General features: G+C 36.0%; 2 protein-coding genes across 3 annotated transcripts; both read right to left on the bottom strand.

The window, feature by feature from the left end:
- Positions 1-5688: 5688 nt before the first annotated feature.
- Positions 5689-18056, bottom strand: LOC114303718 (Tetratricopeptide repeat (TPR)-like superfamily protein). Of its 2 annotated transcripts, none has more exons than XM_082882066.1 (9): positions 16757-18056; positions 13552-13788; positions 12847-13120; positions 12087-12237; positions 9543-9765; positions 9344-9435; positions 8995-9130; positions 8065-8396; positions 5689-6078 (listed from the first exon to the last, which is right to left on the bottom strand). In XM_082882066.1, the coding sequence occupies exons 1-9, from the start codon at positions 16801-16803 to the stop codon at positions 5828-5830; spliced, it is 1743 nt and encodes a 580-aa protein (XP_082738192.1). In that variant the 5' UTR covers positions 16804-18056; the 3' UTR covers positions 5689-5827. The 2 variants fall into 2 exon arrangements, with proteins under 2 accessions (XP_082738192.1, XP_082738191.1); XM_082882065.1 differs by having other exon boundaries at positions 12847-13123; positions 16757-17009.
- Positions 18057-19019: 963 nt separating this feature from the next.
- On the bottom strand, positions 19020-27046 carry RCF3 (RNA-binding KH domain-containing protein). The gene is made up of 8 exons (XM_028248868.2): positions 25537-27046; positions 23027-23509; positions 22560-22808; positions 21456-21713; positions 20615-20694; positions 20392-20500; positions 19546-19672; positions 19020-19460 (listed from the first exon to the last, which is right to left on the bottom strand). The coding sequence occupies exons 1-8, from the start codon at positions 26233-26235 to the stop codon at positions 19441-19443; spliced, it is 2025 nt and encodes a 674-aa protein (XP_028104669.2). The 5' UTR covers positions 26236-27046; the 3' UTR covers positions 19020-19440.
- Positions 27047-27351: the final 305 nt, after the last annotated feature.

The raw sequence follows: 27351 nt of genomic DNA, 5'->3' as shown, positions 1-27351 counted from the left end.
ACTTTATCTTTTAACCTAAAAATTTTAACAATTAAACCCTTTTATCTACTTTTTTTTTTTTTAATTTGAACCTTTATAGCTAAAATACCCTTTCATCGATCAGATAAATTGCACTTTACCTCTTTGAATTATTATCTCATATCACTTTTCCCTTTTGAACTAGCACCTAATATCATTTGCAATTTGGACTTTTTTATTTTTTTTGTTTTATCCCTAAATTAATTTTTTGTTTGATAGAAAAAAATTTAAAAATTGAAAATTAAATCATGAAAATATTTATAAAAAAAAATTCTAAAAAATGTTCACTTAAAACAAGAAATATAAAATACATCAATTTTTTGTTTTATATTTTTTTCTTTTTTTTTTTAGTGACTTAAAAAAAAATTCCTTCAGAAATATTTAAATTTTAGGCACATATAAAATTTAAAATATTTAAATAACACATGAAAAAAATGAAAAAAAATAGGAAATTTTTTTTTAAGGTCCCTAATATTAAGATTTTAAAGGACAAAAATATATAATATTTTCATAATGGTTGAAGTCCCTCAATATTTTTTTATAGAAATTTTGAAATACAAAGAAATGTCCGAAATTTATCTGATTTTCTCTGTATTTTCAAATCAAAGAAAATTCAAACCAGAGAAATTTGTGTTTTGAAATTTCTCTTATTTGAATTTTCTCTAGTTCACTCACAAATTCTCTGTGATTTGCTCATAATTTTATCTGGTTTGCATCCTTATAAGCATGTTAAGATTCAAACTTTCAATCTTTCGAACAAAATAGAGTTAAGCATGGCATCAGAATTTGCAAATGTACAACTTCAAAATTTCACTGATTTAGTCCAAATGTCATGTTTTCTCTTTATATTCTTAAAAGCCAAAATTAACATTCAACAAATCTGACAATTAAACACAAAATCTAGATTTTTACACATGATATATATATATATGGAGAGAGAGAGAGTCTGTTCTTTACTACTCTAAGTAAATTAAAAGAAAAAAAAAATTTGTTGTGATTAACATTTAGATCAAAACTTGAAATAAATCGTGCATATATATATGTGTATGTATAGTAAAGGTCATATAAAACCTTGAATACCATGGAAGCTTGAGCCATTGCAATCAAAACCTTCACAAACTCCAACTCTCCGTTTGCGTCGTATAAATCACAATAATGTAATTTTGTCCTAACAGTTTGTAATCTACAAGTCGCCCTGAGTGTGTTCTTCATCACCATCACTCGTCTCTCTCTCTCTCTCCCCCCACAGCCTCTGTATCCCCATCTCCAACTCCTACCGTCGCCAATAGAAACACCACAACGGCGAGATCGTCGGCGGCGGTATGATGTGGTTCAAATCTGTTAAATGACGAAAAGATCTGGCTGACGGAAGGCTTAGGAAGAGCGCGAAGCTATAGATCTAGCTGGCGTTGATGAAGCTGTCCACGAGGCGATTCTCTCTCTCTGTCTAGATGTATTGATATGGATGTATGTGTGGGTGTGTACGTGATCTAGGGGTAAGCATGGTCCGGATTGGGGTAAAATTAGGACCAATCAGTTATGAAAAATTGAAACTAATCCAATCCGTTTAAATCGTTGAACCAATCTGATCGGTTTAGGACCACGGATTCACATAATTAAATAACAACAAAAATATAGAACATTTTAATTTCTAAAAAACATAGCCATAGCAGAGTATTGTCAAGCTTTTGGCTTAGGAGAAGAGGGGCATACCTTTGAACCAGTAGGAGTTTCAGGCTGAGGATCAAGCTAAACTGAGACTGAGAGAGGTCGATGACATCATTTGTCTCACCAGTACTTGACATCTATCAAACAAGAAAAAGAAATACATAAAAAATAAAAATAGGATTAGAACACAAATTATAGCATAGATGTAAAGAATTACTAGCACTTTGAGCTAGGCAGAACTAAAAACACTAAATAGCATTAAACATGTAATCAAAGACTTACATTTACTGAATTTGTAGATGAGATGAGATGAACAATCAACTAGATGGATGATCTAAGATGAAATCAAACAGATCATATATGAGCAGAGTTATCAAATATGGCTTAAAAAATATAGCAATCAAATAGATCATAGACAAATATAATATTAATCTGAGAGTACAATGCAAGATTACAGAAGAAACCCAAATATATACAAATCTGGGACTGGAAAATCAGCAAACAGGTTACAAAAGAAACCCAAAAACAAGAAAATATAATATATACATATATATATATAGAAAGAGAGAGAGAGAGAGAGAAAGAGAAAAAGAGAAAGAGAGAGCTACAGCTACCGATCTAAGATAGATGATCTGATCTTATTTGAGATGGAGGATCTAAGAGAAGGAGAGAGATGAGAGTGTGAGAGGAAGTGAGTGAGTGGCGTGTAAGGTTAAAGATCTGAGATGGATGATCGGAGATGGAGGATCTGAGTCTCTGAGAAAGAGAAGAGAGAGAGAGTACCGAGAGAAAGAGAGATGAGAGTGTGAGAGGCAGTGAGTGAGTGAGCAACGTATGAGGTTGAAGATCTGCGATGGATGATGATCGGAGATGGATGAGAAAGAGAAGAGATAGAGAGAGAAAGAGACAGAGTATCGAGAGAGAGCTGAGCGGCATAACACAAATTAGGGTTAGTGTTGAGTTTTTATATGAAACAAGAAGTGATATTGTGTGGGAGGGTATATGGTATAAATATAGACTAAATGTATACAGTCTGGATTGGTTCCAATCCGGAACCGTGAGATTCAATCCGGAACCGATCCGTGGCCTACCGATTTTTAAATTTCTAGTCCGGAACTGAATCACAGATTCAAAAAACCAATCCAATCTTACTAGATTGGACTGGACCAAATCGGGTTACGAATTATACAGATTCCTTACTCAACCCTAATGTGATCAATATGAGGAACCTAAACTAATAACCCAAAAAAAAAAATGTTAAACCTCTTCCACTATAAGTTGGGAAGAGCATCAGCTCTTTTTGTTATTATAATTTATAACGAGTGAATTCTTCATAAATTCTTTCTCATTAGGTCTTTTGTCCAACTCCCTAAATATAAGTATTGTTACGGTAATTTTCTATTGGTAAGGAGTTATTGTAATTCCTTCATATCTAATAAATTCTTATTTTATTTTGTTGAAGGCACGAAAGGGACGTCCCCAAATGTCTTTTCGAATATCCCATAAATACTTATAACTAAAGAAGAATGTCCAAAATTAACCTGACTAGTCGACCAGCCGGTCAACCACCTATCTTTCAATTCCTCCCCTACTTTGCCCCTGCTTGTTGCTGCTTTGTTGGCATCATCTTTCATTATTTTATTATTAAAAAAAATTCAAATTTAAAAGTAATTAAAAAGATCATTTTAATAAAATAGAAAAAAAAATAAGAAATTTGTTGGGAGAAGTAGATAAAAAAATGATTCTTAAAATATGGAATAAATTTTTTAATAATATTTTAGGATAAAATTTAGGTAAGCTAGTAAAGATGCTCTAAAGAATGTTTTATTAATTTTTTCAAAAAATTACTAAAACTAAAAAATACCAAAACTTATTAAATAAAAGCTTAAAAATTAAACATTCTTTTAGTTGAAGGAGTACAGTAATATTGACCGTTAGTTCAAGGAGGTAAAGTGTAATTTACTCCTACAATTAAAAGAATATTTTCATAATTAAGATCTAAATTAAAATATAAAAAATAAATAAACGAGGGAAGTTAGTTTGGTAACACTTACGTTTTCAATTTTCTGTTTATATTTACAAAAATTTAAAAAACTCAAATAAAAACTTGTTTGGTAACATTTTTGATTTATAAATCAGTGGTCTCAGTTTATAAATTTGGCCAAAAAATGAAAACATAAAAAATGTGTTTCCATTTTAAGTTTTCAGTTTTTTTTTTTAACCACCCAACACTAGTCACCACCCGCCACCATTTTCCACCACCATCTTCCGCCACCACCTCCCACCCCCCACCTCCCACCCCCACCACCACCTGCCACCACCACCCGCCACCACCACCCACTCGCCGCTACCACCACCACCACCCACCCCTTGCCACCACCACCACTACCACCCACCTGCCTGCCATCCACTACCCACCACCCGCCACTACCATCCACCGCCCGCCACCACCACCCGCCACCTACTTGCCATCACCACTCACCACCCACCTGCCATCCACTACCTACCACCCGCCACTACCATCCACCACCCGCCACTACCATCCACCGCCCGCCACCACCACCCGCCACCTACCTGCCGCCACCTACCTGCCGCCACCTACCACCACCAGCCACCCACCACCACTAGTCACTTGTCACCCACCCACTCGGCCCCACCACCACCACCACCGCCACCACCATCACCCACCACCACCACCACCCGCCACCACCCACCACCACCCGTCATCCGCCACCCACTTGCCACCACCACCAACCACTTGAAGCCACCACCGCCACCACTACCCACTCGCTACCACCCACCACCATCACCACCCGCCGACCACCACCCATCACCATCCGCCACCCGCCACCCACCTGCCACTACCACCCACCACCCGCCACCGCCACCACCACCACCCACTCGCCACTGCCATCCACCCATCCACTACCAGCACCCGCCACCTACCCACCACCACCCGCCATCCGCCACCCACCTGCCACCACTATCCACCACCCGCCACCGTCACCACCACCACCACCCACTCGCTACCACCCACCACCCGCCACCGTCACCCACCCACCCGTTACCACCCACCACCACCAGGTACCCACCACCCACTGTCACCACTTTCCACCACTCGCCACCGCCGCCACCACCACCACCACCACCACCACCCACTCGCTACCACCCACCACCGTCACCCACCCACCCGCCACCACCAGCTACCCACCACCCACCGTCTTTCGCCGCCACTTGCCACCACCTTCTTTCGCCGCCACTTGCCACTACTTGCCATTTTTCACTCTTTTTTATATTTTTTAAATTTTGTAAACATTTTGTCAATTACCAAACGCGTTTGTAGTTTATGTTTTTCTAAAAATAAACAAAAAATAAACAAAAATCAGTTTATAAAATTTTTGTAAATATAAACTGAAAACGTAAACATTACCAAACACAAGTGTTACAATTTTTAGTTTAAAATTATTTTTTGCAAAAAATTACTAAAACTAAAAAATACAAAAAAAAATTATTAAATAAAAGCTTAAAATTTGAATTTTGAATTAAAAATTAAACATTCTTTTAGTTGAAGGGGTAGACTAATATTAAGTGATAGTTCAAGGGAGTAAAATATAATTTACTCATATAACTAAAAGGATATTTTCATTATTAAGATCTAAATTGAAAAAAAATTAATAGAGGAGGGAAATTAAGTGTTACAATTTTTAGTTTAAAACAGTAAAATGATATGAGATTGTGTAAGGTAAAACATAATTTGCCCTAAATTTCAGATAAATTACAAATACACTAAAATTTATTAAAAATAATTTTTTTTTCCTCACATTCAGAAAATTAAATCTATACTCTCAGGCAGAGAAGCATTGGAAATGACGATGATAGTGAGAATGATGAGGTTGATGATGATGATGATAGTGTAGCCTACTAGTCGCTTGGGTAGCGTTGCCTTGACAGTTTGGAGAACAGTTTGGCTGCTCCAACCACCTGTAACAACTATGGCTCGAATTGGACGCATAATTTGTTTCTCATTTAAACATTATGACATGGAAGATTGATATCACCATCAGACACAATGAAAGGTGAAGTCCCATATAGACATTTTATATAGGTTTCAAAGCAGAAGAGTAGCTTTAGCAATGACAACCTAATACTGAACCATATGTTTGTATTTGGTTCTGAGCATAGACAACCTTCTTTGCATAGGAAATTTCTCATCTCTCATTCCCATTTTGTCTAGGTAGAATACAATTTTGTTCAGGGTTTGCATAACCTCCTCACTCTCAGAACCAAACCCTTTCTCTTGAATTGCCAGAACCCTCTTCAGAAGCTCCAGTAATTCAATGTCATCCTTCCCTAGTTTGGATTGGATAGACACCAAACAGTCGAGAGCTTCACCTGAGATGCCATATCATAGAAAAATACATAAAATAACAGAAATTTAAAATAAATAAAAAAATTTAAATAAAAAAAAAAAAAAAAAACTTGTGGGTAGAATTACAAAAAGATAAATGTCAATCTGATAAGCAAGCTAGGGAGCCACTATTTCATTATATTAAATAATCATAGTTAGAACTAGCATTAGATTTGGACAGGGTAACAATGAATTTATTCTTATAAACATACAACTATTATGAAGCATAACCTAGATTGTTAATTCAACTTTTTATGCACCAGGCAACACAAGTTATCACGCCTCCTTGTAATTGTCAATATTACTTTTTTATTTTTTTTATCTTCTATGCAACTTTTGTCTCTATATTTTAATTTCTCAACACAAAATATATACGCACAAGCAAGCATGTGAGCATGGCTAAAATACTATGGTCTTACTATAATCACAAGAACGAAAGATGTGCATTGTATAGGCACTGAGGTTTTCCACACGTATTTACACGAATTCCACAGAATTTAATTATTTAAATTCACCTATACATGTAAATGTAATGCATTGTTTATTAAACGTCTATCAAAAATTCAAATATTAAATGGAACATAAATAAAATATCAATATCAACAATTCTTTAATATTTATATATAGTTTTTGATAAGTAAATAAATTTTTTAAAGAAGAGCATCAAGAATGTGTTAAAGAATACAAAAGACACGAGCCCAAAAAGGGAAAACAACTAGCCAATTACATCATCAAGAAAGTCTAAAAAAGTAAACAAATCAGGATCCACACGCCCTGACACCCAACCACACAAGACTTACAAAAACCTATCTTCTAACCAAAATGTAGAACGAGTAACTCTCTGAAAAACACACCGATTCCGCTCCAACCAAAGCAACCACATTAAGCACAAAGGGGCCAAAGCCCAAACCTTACGACGCCGCTTTCCAACCTGCCTCCACTCCAACCCCAAAGAACTCCACCACCTCCTTTTGTTGCACCCACACAATTCCAAAAGTAGAAAAAACCAACATCCACAAACGATAAGCTACCGGATACTGAATCAACAAATAATCCACAGATTCCGCATCACCGTAACACATGCAGCACCAATTAATCAAAATATGCCCGTGTCGAATCAAATTATCAATTATAAGGATCCTACCAAAAGCCGCTGACCATACAAAGAAAGTCACCTTTGAAGGAAAAGCTGTAATCCAAATCCGCCGCCAAAGGAACTCCCTCACCCCACCTCCACATAACATTTCATGAAAAAAGGACACGGAAAAAACACCTTTTGAACCCATACCCCCCTAAACCAGAACATCCTCCTCCCTCCCCTTTATACGCAACCTATGAAGAAAACTCATAATATCCAATAGTTGACCAAGCTCCCAATCCTGGACCAGCCAACGCAGCCGAAGATCCCAAACCACCCCATTACCAACCCCACCCCTTTCCCAAGTAAGAGGCCACCAAAGCATCCGAATCCACAAACAAAGCGAAAAATCAACGGATATCCAAAGCCACTTCACCACACCAATGGTCCTTCCAAAACCTACCCTATTTCCCAAACCCACCCGGAAACGAATATGCTCCAAAAACTCCCCCCAACCATGCCAAATACCTTTCCACAAACCACAACCATGAGACCCACCCACCCTCCTCATACACCACTCCCCCCAACCCAACCCATACTTCACAGCTACAACCCTACGTTAATGTTTATATATTTTTCATAACCCTATCATTTTCAAAATAAATGTTTGTATCATCCAGTTCAACAGCTACAATAGTATAACCTGGCTGTTGAACCAATGGATCATTTGATTCAAGTCATCTCACCAGGTTAACATTAACGTTAGGTTTGATAACTGTGCAAGTTATAAATTGCAGTGATGGCTTTCAACAATCATATCAAAGAGAAAGGATCAAAAAGACAAAATGTCCAAAACAATTTAACTATATAGCAAAAGGCAACATAAGCTTACCAACTGGAAGAGATTCTTTTCCAAATGCTTTCTCACGGATGCGCAAAACTTCCACAGCTACCTGCTCAGCTTCCTCATGCTGGTTTAAGTTGTGGAGAGTAACTGCAAGATTTAACATTGGAAAGGTGATGGACTGATCATTGGGTCCCACAGTCTTCAACATGATCTGCAAACTCCTCCGCAACAAGCGCTCAGCCTCCACAAAGTTCTTGGAGCATGAAAAAGAGGTTGCAAGATTTACAAGATAGGTAACTAAGCTAGGGTGTTCTTTTCCTTTATACTTCTCAGTGATGAACAAGCACTCCTCTAGTAACTTACGACCTTCTTTTCCTCTGAAAGCAACCAATATATGATTGAGAAGACAATGATCTAAAATCAATTGCAACCATTTTTTTTAAACTTGGTTCAATTTATCAACCATTTCCCAGAAATTCACATGCTGCATGGATTCCAAATTTATTTATTTATTGTGGTCGGCACATGGATAGCAAATTTCAATCTGTCCTGCTCATTAGGCCATTAACCAATTCATAACCTAATAGCACGTCCAATATTATCATACCTTCAAATATAATAATTACTCTTGCAAACATATTTTAACACTTAATATTCTTAACCCAGATCTGTGAATAGAGACAACTCTAAGGAACTGATCAAGAGTTTGGCATGAAATGGGTAGAAGAAAGGTTCATAATCAGTAAAAGAGCAAACACAGGCCTTAAGCACATCTAAATTCAACATGTTAACCCAAATCCCGAGAAAGGAAAGCCATTAAGAGATATTATGCTCACATGATATAGAACATCCCTAAAGCTTCTCAACCTATCAATTTATTTTGTTAAATGCAAACATAGCTAGTTAATTTATTGTAGTCTGAGCACAATGAGGTTTCCTAATTAGAAAAGTGGCAGAGCTGAAACAAAGGCATACCTTCCCACTAAATGCAGCAATTCTGCTACTTCTATCCTCATCTTTTCCATGACGTTGTCATCCAAAGGCATACCTTTTGAATCCTTGAGGACCTGAAGAGCATTTATATATAATTGAATGGCTTCATCAGCATTCCCTGTAAGAAAATGGAACGTGAACCCGTAATAAAAAACTTGAAATAGATCTCCATCTATGAATGAACTCCTACATTAAAAGTTCACTGTCACATGCTCATAGAAGAATGAGCAACTTTTTGATCCCACACAAGAACTGGTGTTAACATGATCCTACTACTTAAAGGAAATCAAGAAGAAAACTACTTGTATAGAACGAAGAATACAAAGTTCACCTTTTGCAAATTTCACCTTGGCCAACGAACACATAGCCTTTCCAACTCTTCCATCATTCTCCCCATATAACTTTGTATATATGTTGAGGATTCTACAATTCATCACAGAATGAAAAAATAAAACAAAAGGAAGTCAATAAATAGAGCACATAAAAATATTGAACTCTACCACCGAAAGCAATATACAGAGCCAAATTACCTCATAAAAGGAATTTCAGCATCCATAGCTTTTCCTTCCTTCATTAAAAGATTGCCGAGGCCAAGTAAAGGCACCACCAAATCCTCACTCTCTGCACCTTTGCTCAATTCGAATATAGTAATCACACGGTGATATACCTCTACTGCTTTTGTGGCTCTTCTAATAGAACCAAGTACTTTTGCCATCCCTAGTAACGGTGTGATAAGAAAAACACTATTTTTCCCTACAAGAAGCAGCTTTTTACTTAATCATTGGATTGCTGTCTTCAGCATATACTACTGAACATTAAAGAAAATGTTTAGAATGGCTATAACAAGAACCAGAACAGCTTGTACTGTGTCAACCAGCAGAACCATTTAGTGCTGACAATGGTCCTGCGGAGAACAAAATGGACTCGATTATAATCTAGGAAAAATAATCCTAACAACTAGAATTTGCAAAGATCAAGGCGGTGACTAAAGTAATTACTTTTATTAGTACGTGATTACTCAACCTATGCATTGAACAATTACATTTCATTCTCTTCAATATTGCTCAAGTAAATAAAAGGAAGAACTCAAAAATCATTCTACATTCTTCATAAACATCTAAAAATTCAAAAAGAATTTTTGGATCGCATTAATTTTTTACTATTCAAATAGCTTATTTACTTAATCCATGGAGGCTTTTCTGTTCAGCAAAAACGGTACTCTTATGTGAAACCAAGACTGATTGACTACACCAGAATAGAGGGACAAGATGACGGTGGTGCAAGAGGAGCAGCAAGAAGAAAAAAGAGAGGAAAGCCATAAAGAACAGTGTCAACAAAATGAATGGAAAAAAAAAAAGTACAATAAAAAAAAAATCTTTAGACAGAAGATTGTGGTAAAATATTTGTATAATAACAAATAAAAAGTAATTTGGACTTGGAGCATTTTTCAGCTTTCAGTAGATGCATACTTTATTGATATTTCTTGAACATCATTTTCTTTACCCGAGAATAGAAAAGGCCTATCTCAATATCACATTATGAGTTTGTGCTGAATAAGTCTGAGTATTGAGATAGCATATGCATCAAAGAGAAAATCTAGTAATGAAACTGAGAAAGTTCATGGGTAGTCATTGGTGAGTAGGGCATCAGAGGTGGGGGAAGTGAGAAATAAGGTGCTCTTGTGGGGGGTGGGGGGGGGGGGGGGGAGGACACAGGAGAGAGTGTGTGTGTGTAGTAGGAGCCTCCAAGCTTGCCTGAGGTGGTGAATCTGGCTATCATCTCCTGTGTGGAGGTGGATGCCTCTGTCTATATGACGGGTGAGCTATGGGGTGAGTTCACCCTTGCATGCTATCCCATGCTCAAGGACAGATGGTCTAAGACTCACATGAGGGAGGATGAGATGAGGCACCTTGAAAAACTCTCAACTCTAGCCTCCACGTCAAAAACCCTAATGGTAATCTTGAGCATATCGTACCAACCCTAAGAGGGTTCCTACGCCACTCTCCTGACCTAGGCAGTGTCTTTCCAATCATAGCTTGCAATGAGTCAGGCGACGTGAGGCTCAGAGCAGAGCCAGGCAAGGTAAGGCTTATAGAAGAGCTAGGCAATGCAAGGCTCAAAGCAGAGCCATGCAAGACAAGGTAAGGAGCAGAGTCAGACAAGCCAACCCCGTAGTGATGGTGTGGTTCACCACGTCAGACATCCGTATTCATGTACCTACAAAGATCTAATAAGCTATACTATTGGAGGCAATTGCAGTTCCTCACTTCCTTGTAATTCACAAGCAAGAAACATGAAATGGAAAAGATAACTATGAGATTTCTTTATCATTTTGTTCCCTTAAACTTTGAGATAACCTTCCTCTCACCATTCAAGAAATTCTCATCTTAGTCATAGAAGTTTTACCAAGAGTTCTTAAAAAGAAATTCATATTAGGCATAGAACTATATTATTTTTTTTTTGAGGTAATGTAAGGATACTCAAACTTGAGTCTCTTTATTGGGGGAATGCGACCTAAGCTGCTGGGGTGTCCCCTAGAGGACATGCTTAGAATTACATCTTTAGGACCATTCACAAACTAAGCATGAGCTTACTAAACAAACTTGAGAAAGAAGTAATCGTATTAATTATTTCTTGAAGCAATAAAAATAACTAGAATCAGTGCCTAATTTAATGAAGATATGAACATCCAAGGGCAAATTTTCACACTCTAGCAGATCACTTGAGTAAATACCTTTATCATTTACTGTAGTGTAAAAACCTGTTGATTAAATTTTGATAATTACATATGTCATCATTGTGAAAACTGGTTACCATAAATGTTATTTTGGTACAATTATGGTCTAGTGAAGAAAGCATGTCAAATCTTAAAAGCCAGCAAATCTTCCATGATGCATTTGGGACTAAAATTGTGTGGATAAATTTTCTAAAATTTTCCCATTTCACCTATTGTGCAAGGGTGCCTAGTCCAACCATGCTAACTGGCACCAGCCACGTCCAGCCACACAACGTTTTTCAACACATTTCACAACTAGGAATTACATAACATATGAAATTCCAAAGGTTGGACTTACCATATTCTCTCTCTAGAATTTCAAGAGATCTTCTGTATGCAAGCATGGAATCCTCAAATTTTCCCAAAGCTGAATACATACTTCCCATATGTGTTAGTACTGAATCGAGAAGGAGTTCGTCATCCTTTAAACCATCAACGACCTCATCTAACTGTCCTCGCATGAACATGCACCCAAGGAAAAAAGAAAAAAAAAAGGGGGGGGAAAAGGTATCAGAAAATAGGATACGAAAGAAACAAAAATAAAAAAATTCCTAATCTCCCTCCTCCCTCTCTCTGGGTGCAAGGCTGTGTGCGCGTGCCCACACATGCGCATGCACATACATATATATGTATGTCATATAAACAACTTTTATATAGGTGATGAACCTATATACAATTTAACCCAATGAAAGACAATAATCACATTAATTCCTTTCTAATTTTTTATCCCTGTATAGATTAGCTCCACTATACCCTGACAGTCAATTTGGTAACAGAGTTATACAGCCATTTGTCAGCTTGTCACTCCATCAATGAACAATAATGGCAGAGTTACAAATTGATTCCGTAACATTAAGACAGACTAGACGTAATACACACATACACAGATGCGGTAGCAGTGCGTAGACAAGCATGTCAATCAAAGTTTCAAATGCTTTCCAAAAAAGAATAAATTACCATGTAGACAGACTCAACCATCCTTAAGTTTCCTATAACATGATAAACACACATTTTTGTGTGAATCAGCGTGTAGAATATTTATTGCAAAAAGAAATTACCACGTCCAACAGGGAGCCAACCATCTTCAAGTCCCCAATAGCAATGTACCCCAAGGCTATGACATCTAGTGTGGCAGCTTGTTCTATACCTCTAGCACCAGAGTCCATCTGTTCTTTCACAGCTTCATAATTTGCTCGAAGGAGGTCTATGGCATCATTTTCATTCCCCATCTTAATCATTGTTTTCACTTCATCAAATAATTCCTGCAGCTGTCCTTCAAAATCTGTGGTATCCTCCAAGGGATTCCTTGAGCAATCAAGCAACTTTTTTGACCTGCTATCAATATATAATCTTGTGGTTAGTTTTCGAGTGTGAAACATATAAACATTTATGCATTTGAACAATTTGAAAATATGACTCAATGCTGACACTATCCTTGAAATACATTAAACATTAAAGGAGACAATTTAGGACATGACAGAGTAGGGGACTCACTGTTCATATTGATAGTTCTAGTACTGAAACATTTAGGTAATCGTGTATTATAATCATTTGGCATGTAAATCAAAAAGTTCTAACCTGATGAACATATTCATACAACAATAGAATGCCAGATGACAAATTTCTTAGGCCAGATTTTTCCTAGAGAAGTGAAAATCTTAGTCAACTGCATTCATGTGCATCCACATATGCATACTGTAGGATCAACAAACTCAAGCCAAAACTGAATGGTGACACGTCCAATCAGTTAAATATATTCTTACCCTTGAGGATCATTTGGACCCCAAACACTAAAAGAAGCTTCATTTCCTTGGTGTGTGCTATCTAATTCAATTGAGCCAGCTGATGCAGAAGTTCTCAAAACATGGCGATCGGAAATGGCTCCTCCAGGTATCATGTATAACTTACTGTTACATGCTTTACTTTGGATATGAACAGACAAACACATGATGCTTTTCTGTAACTGGTCTGGATGCATGTGTAGACACAGTTGACCCATCCTGAAAAGAGCATCCAAATGAACCCAATAGCTGTGCAGTAATCTTCAGATAAGGTATGAATTCTTACAACACAAGCTATTCCTAGTGAACCATCTAAATGACAAAAATATGATATAGACATCCACACAGACATTACAATTAACAACAAACAAAATAACAAATGTGGATGATGGTAAGAAAGTAAAGTAGTGAACAATCTTTAGTCCAAAAGTATTCATAAGTATATGCGAGATTAAAGTTTTAAACTTTACCTTACCGACACTTGTGTCCATCCACACTTTAACAGGCTAGATTCAAACTAATAACATTCTCAAATTATTCTTAAACATCAAAATTGACCAGAAAAACAAAATCCCAAATACTACTTCAGGTTCTTATCTTTTCCACATGCACAGTATACAAGTATTGAAATCATTTCAGAATTTCTCTTGAAATCCCCAAGATCCTAATGTTGTGTTTAGATCTTGGATTCGTGGAAGGAAAGGGGAAAGTAAAAAAAAGAAAGAAGAAGAAGCTTCTACTTCCTTCAAATATTCCCTTCCCTTTCCTTTCCCTACACAAATCAAAAATCCAAACATAGCCTTTAACACACTTCGACTTGAAACTTACTTAAATACCAAGCTTGTAAATTGTCCCCAACTCTATCATAGGTTGAGTTGGAGATTGACGATCATAATATATTCTACATAAAAAATAAAAAGAAAAAAAGACTAGCAACAAATTTATGAACCCTTGTAATTGAAGACCAGCCAAAATATGGGTGGTGGCTTCTAAAGATGGGTTGAGGAGGGGTGAGTGGTGTACTGAGGTTGGGGGTTCTCATGGGTGTCGGTTGTGGAAGGGTATTTGGTTGGGGCGGATGGGGTTTTGGGACCAAATTCAGTTCTGGGTGGCTGATGGAGCTCGGGTGTGTTTTTGGAAGGATCGGTGGGGAGGTTGCTTTGGAGGAGCGTTTTCTGTTGATTTTTTGTTTGGCAATGGATCCTAATGCGTTGGTGACTTCTTATTTGGGTGGGAGTGGTGAGGGGGTGGTTTGAGATATTGTGTTGCGTCGCCAAACTCAAGATTGGGAGGTTAGGCAGTTGGTGGACTTGTTGACCTTTTTATATGGGGTTGAGATTGGTCGGGTGGGGTAGGATGCTCTGGTTTGGGGGGTTTCAATTGCTAAGGGTGTTTTCTCAACTTCGTCATTCTATTGGGTTCTGAGTGGTAAGGGGGGGAGGAGGGGGAGATTTCCCTTACCGTCGAGTTTGGTTCTCTAGTGTTCCATCAGAAATGGCTTTCTTTGTGTGGATGACAGCTTTCAGCAGGATTTTGAATATTGATAATTTGATTCATTGGCATCATTATATTATGTTTAATTGGTGTTGTATGTGTGGTGCGTATGCGGAGACAGTGGACTATGTGCTTCTTCATTGTTCGGTTGCTTTTCTTTTGTGGGCACTTATTTTTTCGTTATTTGGCATGATGTGGGTTCAGCCGGGCTAGGTCATGGAGGTTCTTCATTATTGGGGGGGTACCGAGTTGGGAAGAGGCGGCGGAGAGCTTGGGCAATAGCTCCTCTGTGTTTGATGTGGTTGCTTTGGTTAGAGTGGAATCGGTGAACTTTTAGGGGTGTAGTCAATCGGTGCTTCAGTTAGAATCTCGGTTTTTTGGTGTTCTATATAGTTGGATGTCGGGAAGGGTGGATCCTAATTTATTTGTTTTCTTGGATTTTGTAGATGATTTAGTTGGGTAGGTCCCCTGCTTTTGGGGTTTGTTCTCTTGTTATTCTAGTGCATCTTCTTGATGCTTTAGTTATAAAATTTTATTTATCAAAAAAAAAAAAGACTAGCCAAACTAAAGGGAGGTCAAAGAAGAGAGGTACTTAACTCTCTACAAAGTGGGATGGGAGGGCTCCATAAGCCTTGATTCTTGCTTTGTATTAGAAGTTCTGAGATCTGGCAACATTGTCGCCTAAGATGCACGGACTCACAACATGAACACGTCAACACATCAATTTTTAGGGATACATGACACGACACGACACGACACATGGAGAACACGCATAAAATGTATAATTTTATATATTTATTATATATCTTATATATGAATATTTCATTTGAAGATGATAAAATGTGCAATATAACATTAATCACTAAAGTTTAGACGAGGGATTAATATGAATAATCTATATTATTTTGCTTTTGTCTTTGTAACATCTAAGTCAATTTGTTCAGACTTCTAATATGTTTCATGTATGTCTAAGCAAAGAACATGTGTGTCTCCCAAGTATTCTGAAGTTTGTCTTTCAAAATAATATGACACATTTAGACATGTAACCGATGACACATTTAGACATGTAACCAATGAGTGTCAATGTCAAACACAAACACAAGAAGCACGTGCACCTTCTGAGAATATCAAGCTTCTTAGATTCTCATTTAAGGACAAGAAATATTGGACTAGTAATGAAAATTGAAATAATGACATGTACGGGTCTTGTTTCACTTAAATCATCCACATTCTTTCACTTGCATTTTTAAAATACAAATCATTTGCAATATTTTCTCCCAATTAACTCTCTTATTCCATTCCATCCTTTAAACTTTGATAAATCAAATTTTTGCAATTAAAATAAGAAAGAAATTCAAAGGGGGAATAAACAAATCTTCTAATGTTTAAATTTTAAAAAACATAATAATAATTTAAACAAAAAAAAAAGTATAGATAATGTATCTCTAGATGGTATTATTATTATGATGGTTTTTCAAAAAGCTCACAGGTAACAAATTGGATTATAATAGCTGAAACTAAACAGAATAAAACCCTAGAGAATTAACAATGAAGTTATAACCCAAGGTAAACATTCAATTCATGAGAGTAATCAGAAGAAAAATGTTTCAAACAAGCATATACATATATATATATATATATATACAAGCACACAAAAAGTGAGGGGAATTTTGATAGTTTGTAGAAGTATTACCTGTAGTTGTTGGAGGAAGGAGGACAGGGAAGAAGTGAAGCAGCCATTGAAAGGAGCAGTCTTCAACACAACAGAGAGAGGCTTTGAATAAAAAAAAAAAACACAACAGAGAGAGGCATTTACATGTATATATGTATGTATCTATCGAAGCCTATAACTCGTTTCTTTCATCTTAGCCAAACGCGGCCTTACTGGAGACTCGACGTGGACTCCTATTCACCGCCCGATCTTGTCTGTGCCACGCGTCTTCATCCTGTTCAAACCGTTCAGACTTGATAGAGAGAGAAAAGCCCATTCTTCTGGTGGTCTTCAATATTAGATAGTTAAATAGCCTAATAAATTTGGACCCAAATCTACTACATCACCGATGAATAAAATTGGGCCTACACAAATTGCTTGGCACAAATCTATTATATCATCAATTTGGGCAAAGACTAATGTTGCAGAGCACTAAATTAACTAAAAGATTAAATTACAAATACATCTTTTAATATTTGTTTAAAGTATAATTTGTTTTTTTATAATTTTGAAAATTATATCCTATCTTTTGAAATTTCTAATTTCATAACAAACAACTTTTTTTTATTAATAAATCAAGTCAATTAACAATTTTTAATGATGTCAAAATTCTATTTCAACTAATAATTCATATACTTTTACTTTCGTGTAAGAGAGCAGTTAGAAATTTTGTTTTTCAATTAATTTAGTTAAATAAAAAAATTTGATAAATGAATATTTGCAAATTTTCTAAACTACAAAAGTGAATACGTATTTTGAACAAATCTCTACTTATAATTTTTCCTAACTAAAATATAAAATGAAATGAAATAAAAAAAATATAAAATCACTTAAATATAAGCAAAGAGTCTTATAGTGTGTTTAAATAAAGAATTTAAGAAAGAATTTATAGAAAAAAATGAAATAAAATGAAAATTTTAAATTAAATATACTGTAACTTATATTTTTATCACATTTCCTTTCTTCGCAAATCACTCCTCAAATCTTAAATCCAAACACAATCTAAGTTTTTCATACCCAACATAAGGTTTAATTTGTTTTGATTAATTATAATTATTATTTTTGGTTGGGCTTGCTTTGTTTTAAAGGAAACTTACGTACATGTCCTAATAAGTAAATTTATTATTCAATAAGTCTTATGATAATTAATTATATTTTTCATCAAATCTTATTTTAAAATGTCTACTAATTGTTAATTTTCAACGACAATTTAAAAATTGTTACAAAAAATATCGCTAATTATAAATTTTAGCAACAGTTTAAAAAAATCGTCACAAAAAAAGGTCACTAATTTTCAACTTTGAACAACTGTTTGAAAAATTCATCACAAAAAAATGTCACTAATTATAAATTTTAGTGACAATTTATAAATATTGTAATAAAAAAATCATTGATTATCAATTTATAGCAACATGTAAATAATCGTTAAAAAAATTATTTTTAATAACGGTTTTGTTAAAATTTATTTTAATAGTACTTGATATCCAACGACAAATAATTTACCCTTATTGTTTTTAAATTAGTTGAACCGCCATCATCAATTTGGCTCACTCCTAGCTTCCTAACCTTTAATAAATAAATAAACAAATATTAAAAATCATTTTCTATTCACCCAAAAGAAATAATACCATTTTCTACATTAAAATTCAGATAAAAGCAAAAACAACACAGAAAACTTGTGTGGTAAGCGAATTAAGTTATTTTTACTTTCAAGCTAAAACAGTGAATAAATTATTAAATTTCACCTCCATCAAGTTAGCCATTTTAATTTTGATAATTTCAACTAACCAATGTAGCCAATTAGTTTACCCTAGCCAAAAATTAAAAAAGTATTACTTTTTATATTTTGAAATTAATCGTGTTGAATTTATAAAAAATAATTCTAAACTAAAATGAATAAAACAATATTTAAATAGTATAAGAAAATAATAGAGAATTGGTTGAAAAACGTATTTAAAAAAATGTAAAATCAAAATAGAAAAAATAACTTTTAAATTAAAATATAACAAAATTTTAACTAATTTGATATTGATGCTCTAAGCATTTTCCAAGAGCTCATCAGGACTAATTGCAATTTTCCAGACAAGCTCAACTATTAGACTACAACTGATATTGATGCTCTAGTAAGCATCTTCCAAGAGCTCAGCAGGACTAATTGCAATTTTCCAGTCAAACTCAACTACTAGACTACAACTATGGAAATTCACAACACAACGAAACACAACAATTCACGACACAACACAACGCAACACAACACCACACTGTATGTCCACATTGACTTCGTTCTCCCCAAGGAGAAGGCATTGTAGTACAAAGGTCCAAAAGTCTGCTACTTGCACAGCATCAGATATCCTTCCTTCCCACCTGATGTGGGATGGGGCATCACAACTCAAATCCATTCCGGAATCATGTGAAAAAGTTGATACATTGAAGGATACAAAAAAAAAAATTTCGGAGCTGTTCATAGAATACATTTACAATGCTTACTTGGCTTCACTGTGTACATTTCTACAATATGCACATTTCTCTGCCTTGGATCATGAACCAGGATACCCTTGCTCTCCAGGGTTACACCAGGAATTATAGATGAAAACTGCCTTAAACATCCCTCCACTAAACCAGCTCTTTGAGTCAAGCCTCAGACACGTGCACATTGCTAAGCCACTTCAAGGGGCGTCTTCTTGGGCTGTATTTATCAGGAAATAAGAAAATTGGAAATCAAGCTGAGATTTCTGTCAGAGAGAGAGAGAGAGAGAGAGAGAGAGACTTACTGCTCAAAATAAAACCTTGAAGCAAGCTCTGGGCTCTCTCAGCCTGCTCTGGAGTACCCGAAATTTGAATGGTCTTCTCTGTTACGTCTGGTCTATCTTCAATAAGTTTCACACTGGCCCCTGACAGCTGTTTTGATTAAACAAAGCAAATCAATATACATAAAACTTGGTCTCAGTTAAACCAAGAACATGGACACAGACATGGACACAACACCCTAATTTTGAAAAAATTAAGATACAAACAAGGCAGAATATGACAAAGCATTATTATTTTTATATATTTTTGTTTACTATATATATGAATATAAATTTAGGGCAATAAGTGGGTGTATTTTTTTTTACTTCCCTCCCTCCTTAATTTCATATATTCTACTTTTGACCTCAAATCAATTTTCTAAAAAAAAAAAAAGAAGAAGAAGAAAACTCATGAAGGTAGTCTTGAGATATATCAAAACACAAAACACAAGACACAAGTTCAGTAAGTGTCCCTGAAGTGTCTGCAAAAAATAATAATTAAAAAAATTGACACGCCTTGTGCCATGTCCCTAGCATGTCGGAGTCCAATAAATGTTTGACACAGATATGGCACCCATTTTGAAGTTTCGGTACTTCATAGCAACACACAAATTTAGCATGAATGTATAATGAACAATAATTATGATATTTTATTATCAATTCAATACTATGTTATTTTTAATTTATCTATCTATTTATTTATTTTTGTGAGCTATCCAAAATCATACTTCTATCTTGTGGCACATCATATATCCATCAATGCATTAAATTTTTCTTAAATTTCTATTAATTATTGATGCATACATATTTTTGAAGTATCCTTGGACTTACTTCACTGATCTGGGCAAGCTTGTTCTTCGATTTTGTAATGAGCTTCGGCACTGCATGCTGTGGTATGACAACCTCCAGTATACTCCTAGTGACAAGTGGTACAGGGATTCTAGCAACAAAAGACAGCTTAGTGACTTTTTGGCTTTATTGGGCAAAAGTTGGCTTTTTTAGGATTACACCAAACACCCAACGAATATAGTAAAACGAAGAAGAGATCGACTACCTGTTCAAACTGCTTGGCATGTCTTCACGACGCTCATTTTCAGTCTGTTTCACCGTTTCGCTAACAGACCCTCCAAAATCCTACAAAACAAGGGCACATTGTTAACATCCAAAAGTGAGGCTTGTTTGGAAACAGCAAAACTGGTGCATTTAGCTCAGAAGATATTTTGGCACAGTTCAGAAAGCAATGGATATTGGGAAAGTTTAAAAATCCCAAAAAGTAACTCAATGTCTCCTGGAAACAATTTTTATGGTTTCACCGTGTGCTTTGTCAGATTTCTGTGAGTGTGTCCCACCTACCCTAAAAGAAATCAAGTATAATGGAGCTAGTAACCACCAAAGCAAACAGAACCTTAGTAGTAGGAAACTCGTACTTCGATGATGTTTCTTACTCAAAAATGCGATCCACACTCCTAAGTAAGAAACCTATAAGAAACTCGCTCCTATCGAGAAAAAAACTCGCTCCCAACAAAAATAGAACCTCTCAAGTATACAGATCTCAAAAAAATAAAAGAAAAACAACTTATTCTAATACTTTCTATTCACAATATTTACTTATACTTAACAAAGGCAATTCGTAGTTGACATCAATCTCCAAAAATGATTCATATTTTAATACATATCTTACAACTAAACAGGAAAAAAATATATATATTTAATATATAAAATATATACATGCTCCCATAGGTGCTCCCAATCTTAGAAACTTGTATATCCCCTCGCTCCTCCACCCTACACCCACTTCATGCAACTAAGAACAGAATTACAGAAGGGGAAAAACGAAGGAGCTTATATAGCAGGGGGGAAGAAGAGGAAAGAAGAGGATTTCCCAATCTACTTACCTTTGCTGGCTGCATTGTTTGTACATTCTGATAGGTCGAAGGAGGAGGATCACTTCCAGTACCAGTATAACCTTCCCTAGGTGGAGTTATATTATTCGAAGAAGCAGCCTCCAGTCCCAATGCACTCCCAACAGGGCTGGATGCAAGCATAGATGGTGATGGCATATCCCTTTGAAAGAAGTCCCCATACACATAACTCCGTAGCCTTGATGTCACCTCAACAAGAGCCTCACGAGCTGCTTTTATCTCCCCTACAATCTGTAGACAACATGAAGTAGAAGGTCATAATGCAAGAACCAAAAATAACTCAAGCCCTTGTTTGGCCACTTTGTGTTCTTGACTATTTAAGTGTTGTTTGGTATGATCAACATTTCTAAAATGGAAAGACACTATTCCAATATGGAGGAGGAGATACACATGACACACGCTGAAGAAAGAAGTACCAATTTGATAGTGTCCATACTCAACTCAATTCTTTAGATTTCTATTTGAATGAAGGCAATATCCAAAGTAAAGAAAAGATTGAAAGGACAAACATTCTCTGCCGCTCAGGGATTTTACACTTCTTTAAGTTCAAAAGCTTTATGATAATTGAGGGTTTTTCTTTATAGGGATATACCCTGTCATATGCACAAATCTGATGCTTAAGATTGATAAAAACAACAACCGTAATGAAGTAAAATGGCATTCCATCATAATATCCATTCCTACGTTTGGTTCACTAAGGCTGTGTTTGACTTATGGATTTGGGTAGGGATTTGGAAAAGGAACGGGAAAGAGAAAAGGTGCGTAAAATGTAGGTGAAATGTAATTATATTGCACTCACATTTCACCTACCTTTTCCTTTACCCTTTCCCTTTTCAAATTCTTACCCAAATCCATGGACCAAATACAACGTAAAAAAATAATGAAAAATGTAATACAAGTGGAATCACCGATGGCAATTATAATGGAATAGTTATTCCATATAGAGGTTAAGGAATGACCGTTCCATTCCCAATCTATTTCATTCCAGTGCACCAAACACCAGAGTTAATGTAGAACTCCATGCATCAAACAAGTCTGGCTCTCTATGCATTTTAGTAGATATATTTAGTGACAAACCTGTACAAGCTCATCAGTCCCTGATACACATACAGGAAGTTCTTCCCTAGGCAGGATCTGTATGTTTGCACCTGTTAATCTTCGCATCTCAGATAACGATCCATCCCTTCCCTCTAAACATCCAACATTACCCGATGGAACAACTAACCGAGTAGTAATTATATTTTCTTTTTCCAAAACAAGATCAACAATGCGAGTTTGGATGTGCAACAAAGCTTCTTGAGCTGGAAACAGTTCATCGTCAGGACCCTGAGAACATATATAAACTAGAACATCTGTTATATCCTTTAAAACTTTGCAAAAAGAATAAAAGGATCATTTGAGAAAGAATCTACCACTACTATTATCTACTTATCATTTCAATATGATAGGATGTTTTACCCATTTTGAGTTCATAAGAATTTGAGAAGCTAGAAGGACAACTAATCCACACATTACTTTGTAAAAGGAAGAGAAATAGCAAGTACCTCATCAGATGAAATGATAATTATCTGTTCATCTGACCCAGCCACTGGATCAGAAACCTTAACATCCACACCAATTTCATTTTGAAGTAATTCTATAATTCCATCTGACTCCCCAACAACACTGTCAACCTTGTCAATGGGGCAAAGTATTCGAAAAACAAGATCCTCAACAGAAAATGGCTGTACATCGTCATCTACAGGAGTATCCCCAGATTCAATTGTATAGCCAGATGGATGTGAGACATAGTTATTGCTTCTCCCACTAGCCAAACCGGCAGGTAATCTTGACCCAAAAGAAGATCCATCCACAGACATTCTACGCGGTGTATTGTTCATGTGAGGGATAAAATCATCATGAGGAAAAAAACGGTCTGGTGAATGTAGTCGATTATGAAAATGAGTACGATCACGATGCTGGCTCTCCCTCAAGCGTGACGAAATAATTGCTATAGCATTCTTCACAGAATTCACCTCACCAACAACCTGTAAGGAAGACAAAATAATCAATAACACATGGCATTTTCACATCATGTTTCCTTTTCTCCAAAAAGCCCAAAAAACCAAAAAACCAAGCCAAAAAGAAGAAGAAGAAAATCCGGGGGATGAAAAACTTAGATATTACTTCTTTAGAAACATTTTTATTTCGATTAAACATTCTGCATTTCAAGTAGATTAAGTAAATTGTTTTTGATGAAAACCTAAGAATAGCACAAAACAATAGAAGTCTCAAAACAAATCAAGGGCATGAATACAGCGGTGCTACTAAATAATTTCTGCCTTATTTGAAGCAATCTGAAATCACATTAAATAATATTTCCATATCTGAAGGACCAATGGAAATTAAGTAAAAACAATCTCAAGTTTCGCAAAAGTAATTATTATGTTCAAATATTCAATTCCATACTATCTATCCACATTAAGTGATATAGATAGTAATTAAATGAGACAAATTCATAAGGAAGGGGAGATCTGTACTCAACACTAGGGGTGTTCATGGGTCGGTTTGGTTCATCTTGGCACTAAATTTAGAACCAACCCAATCACAATCAATTAACCAAACCAATCATGCACTAGAACTAACCCAAACCATCCCAATGTAGCACGGGTTAGATCGGGTTGGAACCACAGTTCCACTATATTAAAAATAAATGAGTCAATCGATAATAAATAATTAAAATAAACAAATCTTTATCATTTAAATATAACACAAACAAAGAGCAAAATATTGTTTAATACAAGTCAATACAAATTAAATCAAACTCAAGCTTAAACATAACCAATACATGTTAAATCAATTGCAAAATCCAACTCAAACTTTTATTGCTTCCTTCGTTCACCTAATAATTCTTGTATATGAAAGTTATTAGGTGTAATTAAGTCCATTGTAATAGATCAATTAGGCAAAGATAAGTCAATATAAATAAAATTTATATATATATATATATATATAAATGGGAATGGTTCTCGGGTTGGTTCGGTTTAAGCAATGCCTAAATCAAGAACCAACCCAATCCTACTGGTTTGATGATTTGAAGAACCAAAACCAAACCAATGCACTCAAGAACCAACCAATCCAATCCAATCCAATCCAAAGAGGTCGGTTTGGTTCGGTTTTGTTTTTCAGGTCACTGGGTAATTTGAACACCCCTACTCAACACAAGAACTCTGTATGGAAGTTAAGTAGTGCACTACCATGCAACATAGACACTTCTAACCAAAAGCACTCCTTAGGAATGGCAACGGGGTAGGGGCAGTATTGTGGGGTGAGGACAAGGCATCAAAAATCAAGGAGGTGGCAGGGACAAAGGTAATTTGCCACCCATAGGAGCTCGATAGTAGTAATCAGAGAAATGATATAGCATACGAGGAACAAAGATTGATGAGTAATGAGAACAAAAAAAGTTAAAGGTGAGAGATTGGTGAAAAATGAATATTTATGAATGTTTTGTTGTTTTACTATTATCATATTTAAGAGATTAAATTACATACAGATATATATACATACAAAAAGTAATTAATTAATATAATCAAGGTGCAGAGCAGGGGAAGAAAATCTTTTTCCCTTCCCGATTTCTTATCAAGGTGGGAAAAATTATGGAGCGGGAAATACAGGGCAGGGCAAGGCAGGCCAAATCACCATCCCTACTCCTTCGACACAATCACAACTGTCGGGCTTGGGCATGCCCTGAACATGTCCAACTACATTAAATAAAGATGCCACACTTGGCTAAACAAGATTAAGCATGTGAAAAAGAACATCAAATTTTCAATTCACATGTGGTGCGTGTTAGCATGGAAATGAATATGTTTAGGAAACATTTTGTTGTTAGCCATATCCTACACATAACAATTACTGCATATTAAGAAGACAAAGTGGCAACAAAAAATTGAGCACACAATACCCATTTTAAGCTTGATTCTTCACCAGGAATTCAAATGGATTTCATAGTTTAATTTCAATTTTAATTTTGGATCCAAGGGAAATAGTTGAAAGGCGAAATGACGAAAACCTGAACAATTTCCTCAGACATTGCAACACAGCGAGGAAGAGAATGATCTCTAGGTAGAATCCTAATCTGGGTCTTAGTTTCAATCCTCATTTGCTCAATTATCTTCCCTCCTTTCCCCAACAAACACCCAACATGCATTCTCGACACGACAAGCCTCGTCGCAACCCTATTTCCCCCTCCTCGCGGTCCATAATCATCATCATCATCGCCATTACCAATATACCCACCACCACCATCACTCTCAAGTATCCTCTCATGAATCAAAAGCAATGCCTCTTGCGCAGGCGAGAACGAAGGCATTCGACCCTCCGGATCTCTCCTCCTCGTATCCGATATCTCAATAATTCTCTCCTCATCACCAGAAATCAATTCATGAACATTGATCCAAGCCCCAGTATGTTGCCTAATAGCTTTGATTATGCTTCCTGATTTCCCAATCACACCACCAGCTTTCAAATCATGGCAGAGAATCCGATAACTAGTCGTCACCGTGAGAGACGGATCTTGAACTTTCCGACCTCCTCCGCCGCCTCCGCCTCCGCCTCCGCCGCCAACGGCGGAGCGGCGGTGGTGACCGATGGGGGAGTAGTGGTGGTTGTTGTGATTGCTGCTGGTGTAGCGTTGTTTGGTTCGAGGTAGGGTTTCGGGATCGTAGTCTTGATGATCGTAGTAGTACCTTTTAGATCTAGATCTGTCCATTTTTCTCTCTCTGTGCTGTTGAGTTTCTTCAGAGATGGTGTAATGCGAAATTTCCAAATTGTGAGTATTGAGATTTAGGGTTTTTGCTGGGAGAGGTATATTTATATCATTGAATTGTAATAATTTTCTTAAGTAAAAAATGTAAAGAGAAAGTACAAAACCCCAAAGAGGAGGAGGAAAATGAGTTCAGTAGAGTCGGAGGTTTGAGCTAAATGCCTATCACTTTAGCTTCGTTTACTGTACTCTCTATTCTCTTCTCTCTCTCTCTCTCTCTCTTCTTCATGTAAGTACTAATAAGTCTGCTTTGGGAGGTGTATCGTGTGGATCGTGTGGTGGTAGTTATATTTAGAATTAAAAAATAAATAAAAATAAAAAATTGTTAAACCGTTTACACCGTCTGAACCGTTCTAAACTGGCAAGTTTTGGTCGGTTTTTTTTTTTGGTTATCTCAATCTGTTCGATTTTGTTGGGAATAAAAAACCAAAGTCCGACTTAATTTGAGGTGATTATGATAAGAAAATTGTATGCGCTAAACTGTACCGATTAAGAGGAAAATATGTATTTAATCACAGTCGTCTATATAAATACTTACAACTGATCTGAACCGTTCACGCATATATATTAACAAATTAACACATCCTCAAATCCTATCAACAAACTCTCTCTCTCTCATTTATTGGAAGCAAAGCTCCTCAAACCCTAAGTTATCAACAAACGATTGTGCTCTCTTTCATTTGCCTTTGCTAAAAGTAGAGCTTCAAACACAGCCCACTGTCTCACTCTTTTGCGACAAACACTGCCATCGTCATGCCATGGTTGACGTCTACACTATTTAAGAGTCATCATTGACTTCTCTAGAATTATCTAGATTATTAAATGTATATGTTGAATAATTTAAAAAACTCCAAAAAGATGTAGAAAACTCCAGAAAGATCTAAAGAAATCAAGAAGGCTCTAGAATATTGTAGAAGATTCCAGAACATTAGAGCAACTTGTAGAAATCTAGAGAAATCTAGAAAGTTTCGAAAGGTTTTAGAATATTTTAGAAGTATAGAAAGTACTATTATACACTAGAATAGTTTAGAGAGTTCTAAAATATAGAAAAGTATGAGTATA

Source organism: Camellia sinensis, chromosome 8 (assembly GCF_055761805.1).
Source record: "Camellia sinensis isolate YWXY chromosome 8, ASM5576180v1, whole genome shotgun sequence".
In the NCBI taxonomy this organism is placed as follows: Eukaryota; Viridiplantae; Streptophyta; class Magnoliopsida; order Ericales; family Theaceae; genus Camellia; species Camellia sinensis.
This window is presented reverse-complemented; position numbering and strand designations above follow the sequence as displayed.

Bases quoted from the DNA above. Each gene is read 5' to 3' on its own strand.
- LOC114303718 (XM_082882065.1), bottom strand. From the start codon at position 16,803: ATGGCTGCTTCACTTCTTCCCTGTCCTCCTTCCTCCAACAACTACAG. The intron at 13,789-16,756 runs GTAATACTTCTA...TGCTCTTTTCAG, and splicing joins CCTTCCTCCAACAACTACAG to GATGGGTCAACTGTGTCTAC. The intron at 9,766-12,086 runs GTAAGTCCAACC...TGCTTCTTGTAG, and splicing joins AATTCTAGAGAGAGAATATG to GGAAAAATAGTGTTTTTCTT.
- RCF3 (XM_028248868.2), bottom strand. From the start codon at position 26,235: ATGGACAGATCTAGATCTAAAAGGTACTACTACGATCATCAAGACTAC. The intron at 21,714-22,559 runs GTTTGTCACTAA...TGTTGTCTACAG, and splicing joins GGACTGATGAGCTTGTACAG to ATTGTAGGGGAGATAAAAGC. The intron at 20,501-20,614 runs GTAGTCGATCTC...TTTTGTTGCTAG, and splicing joins ATGCCAAGCAGTTTGAACAG to AATCCCTGTACCACTTGTCA.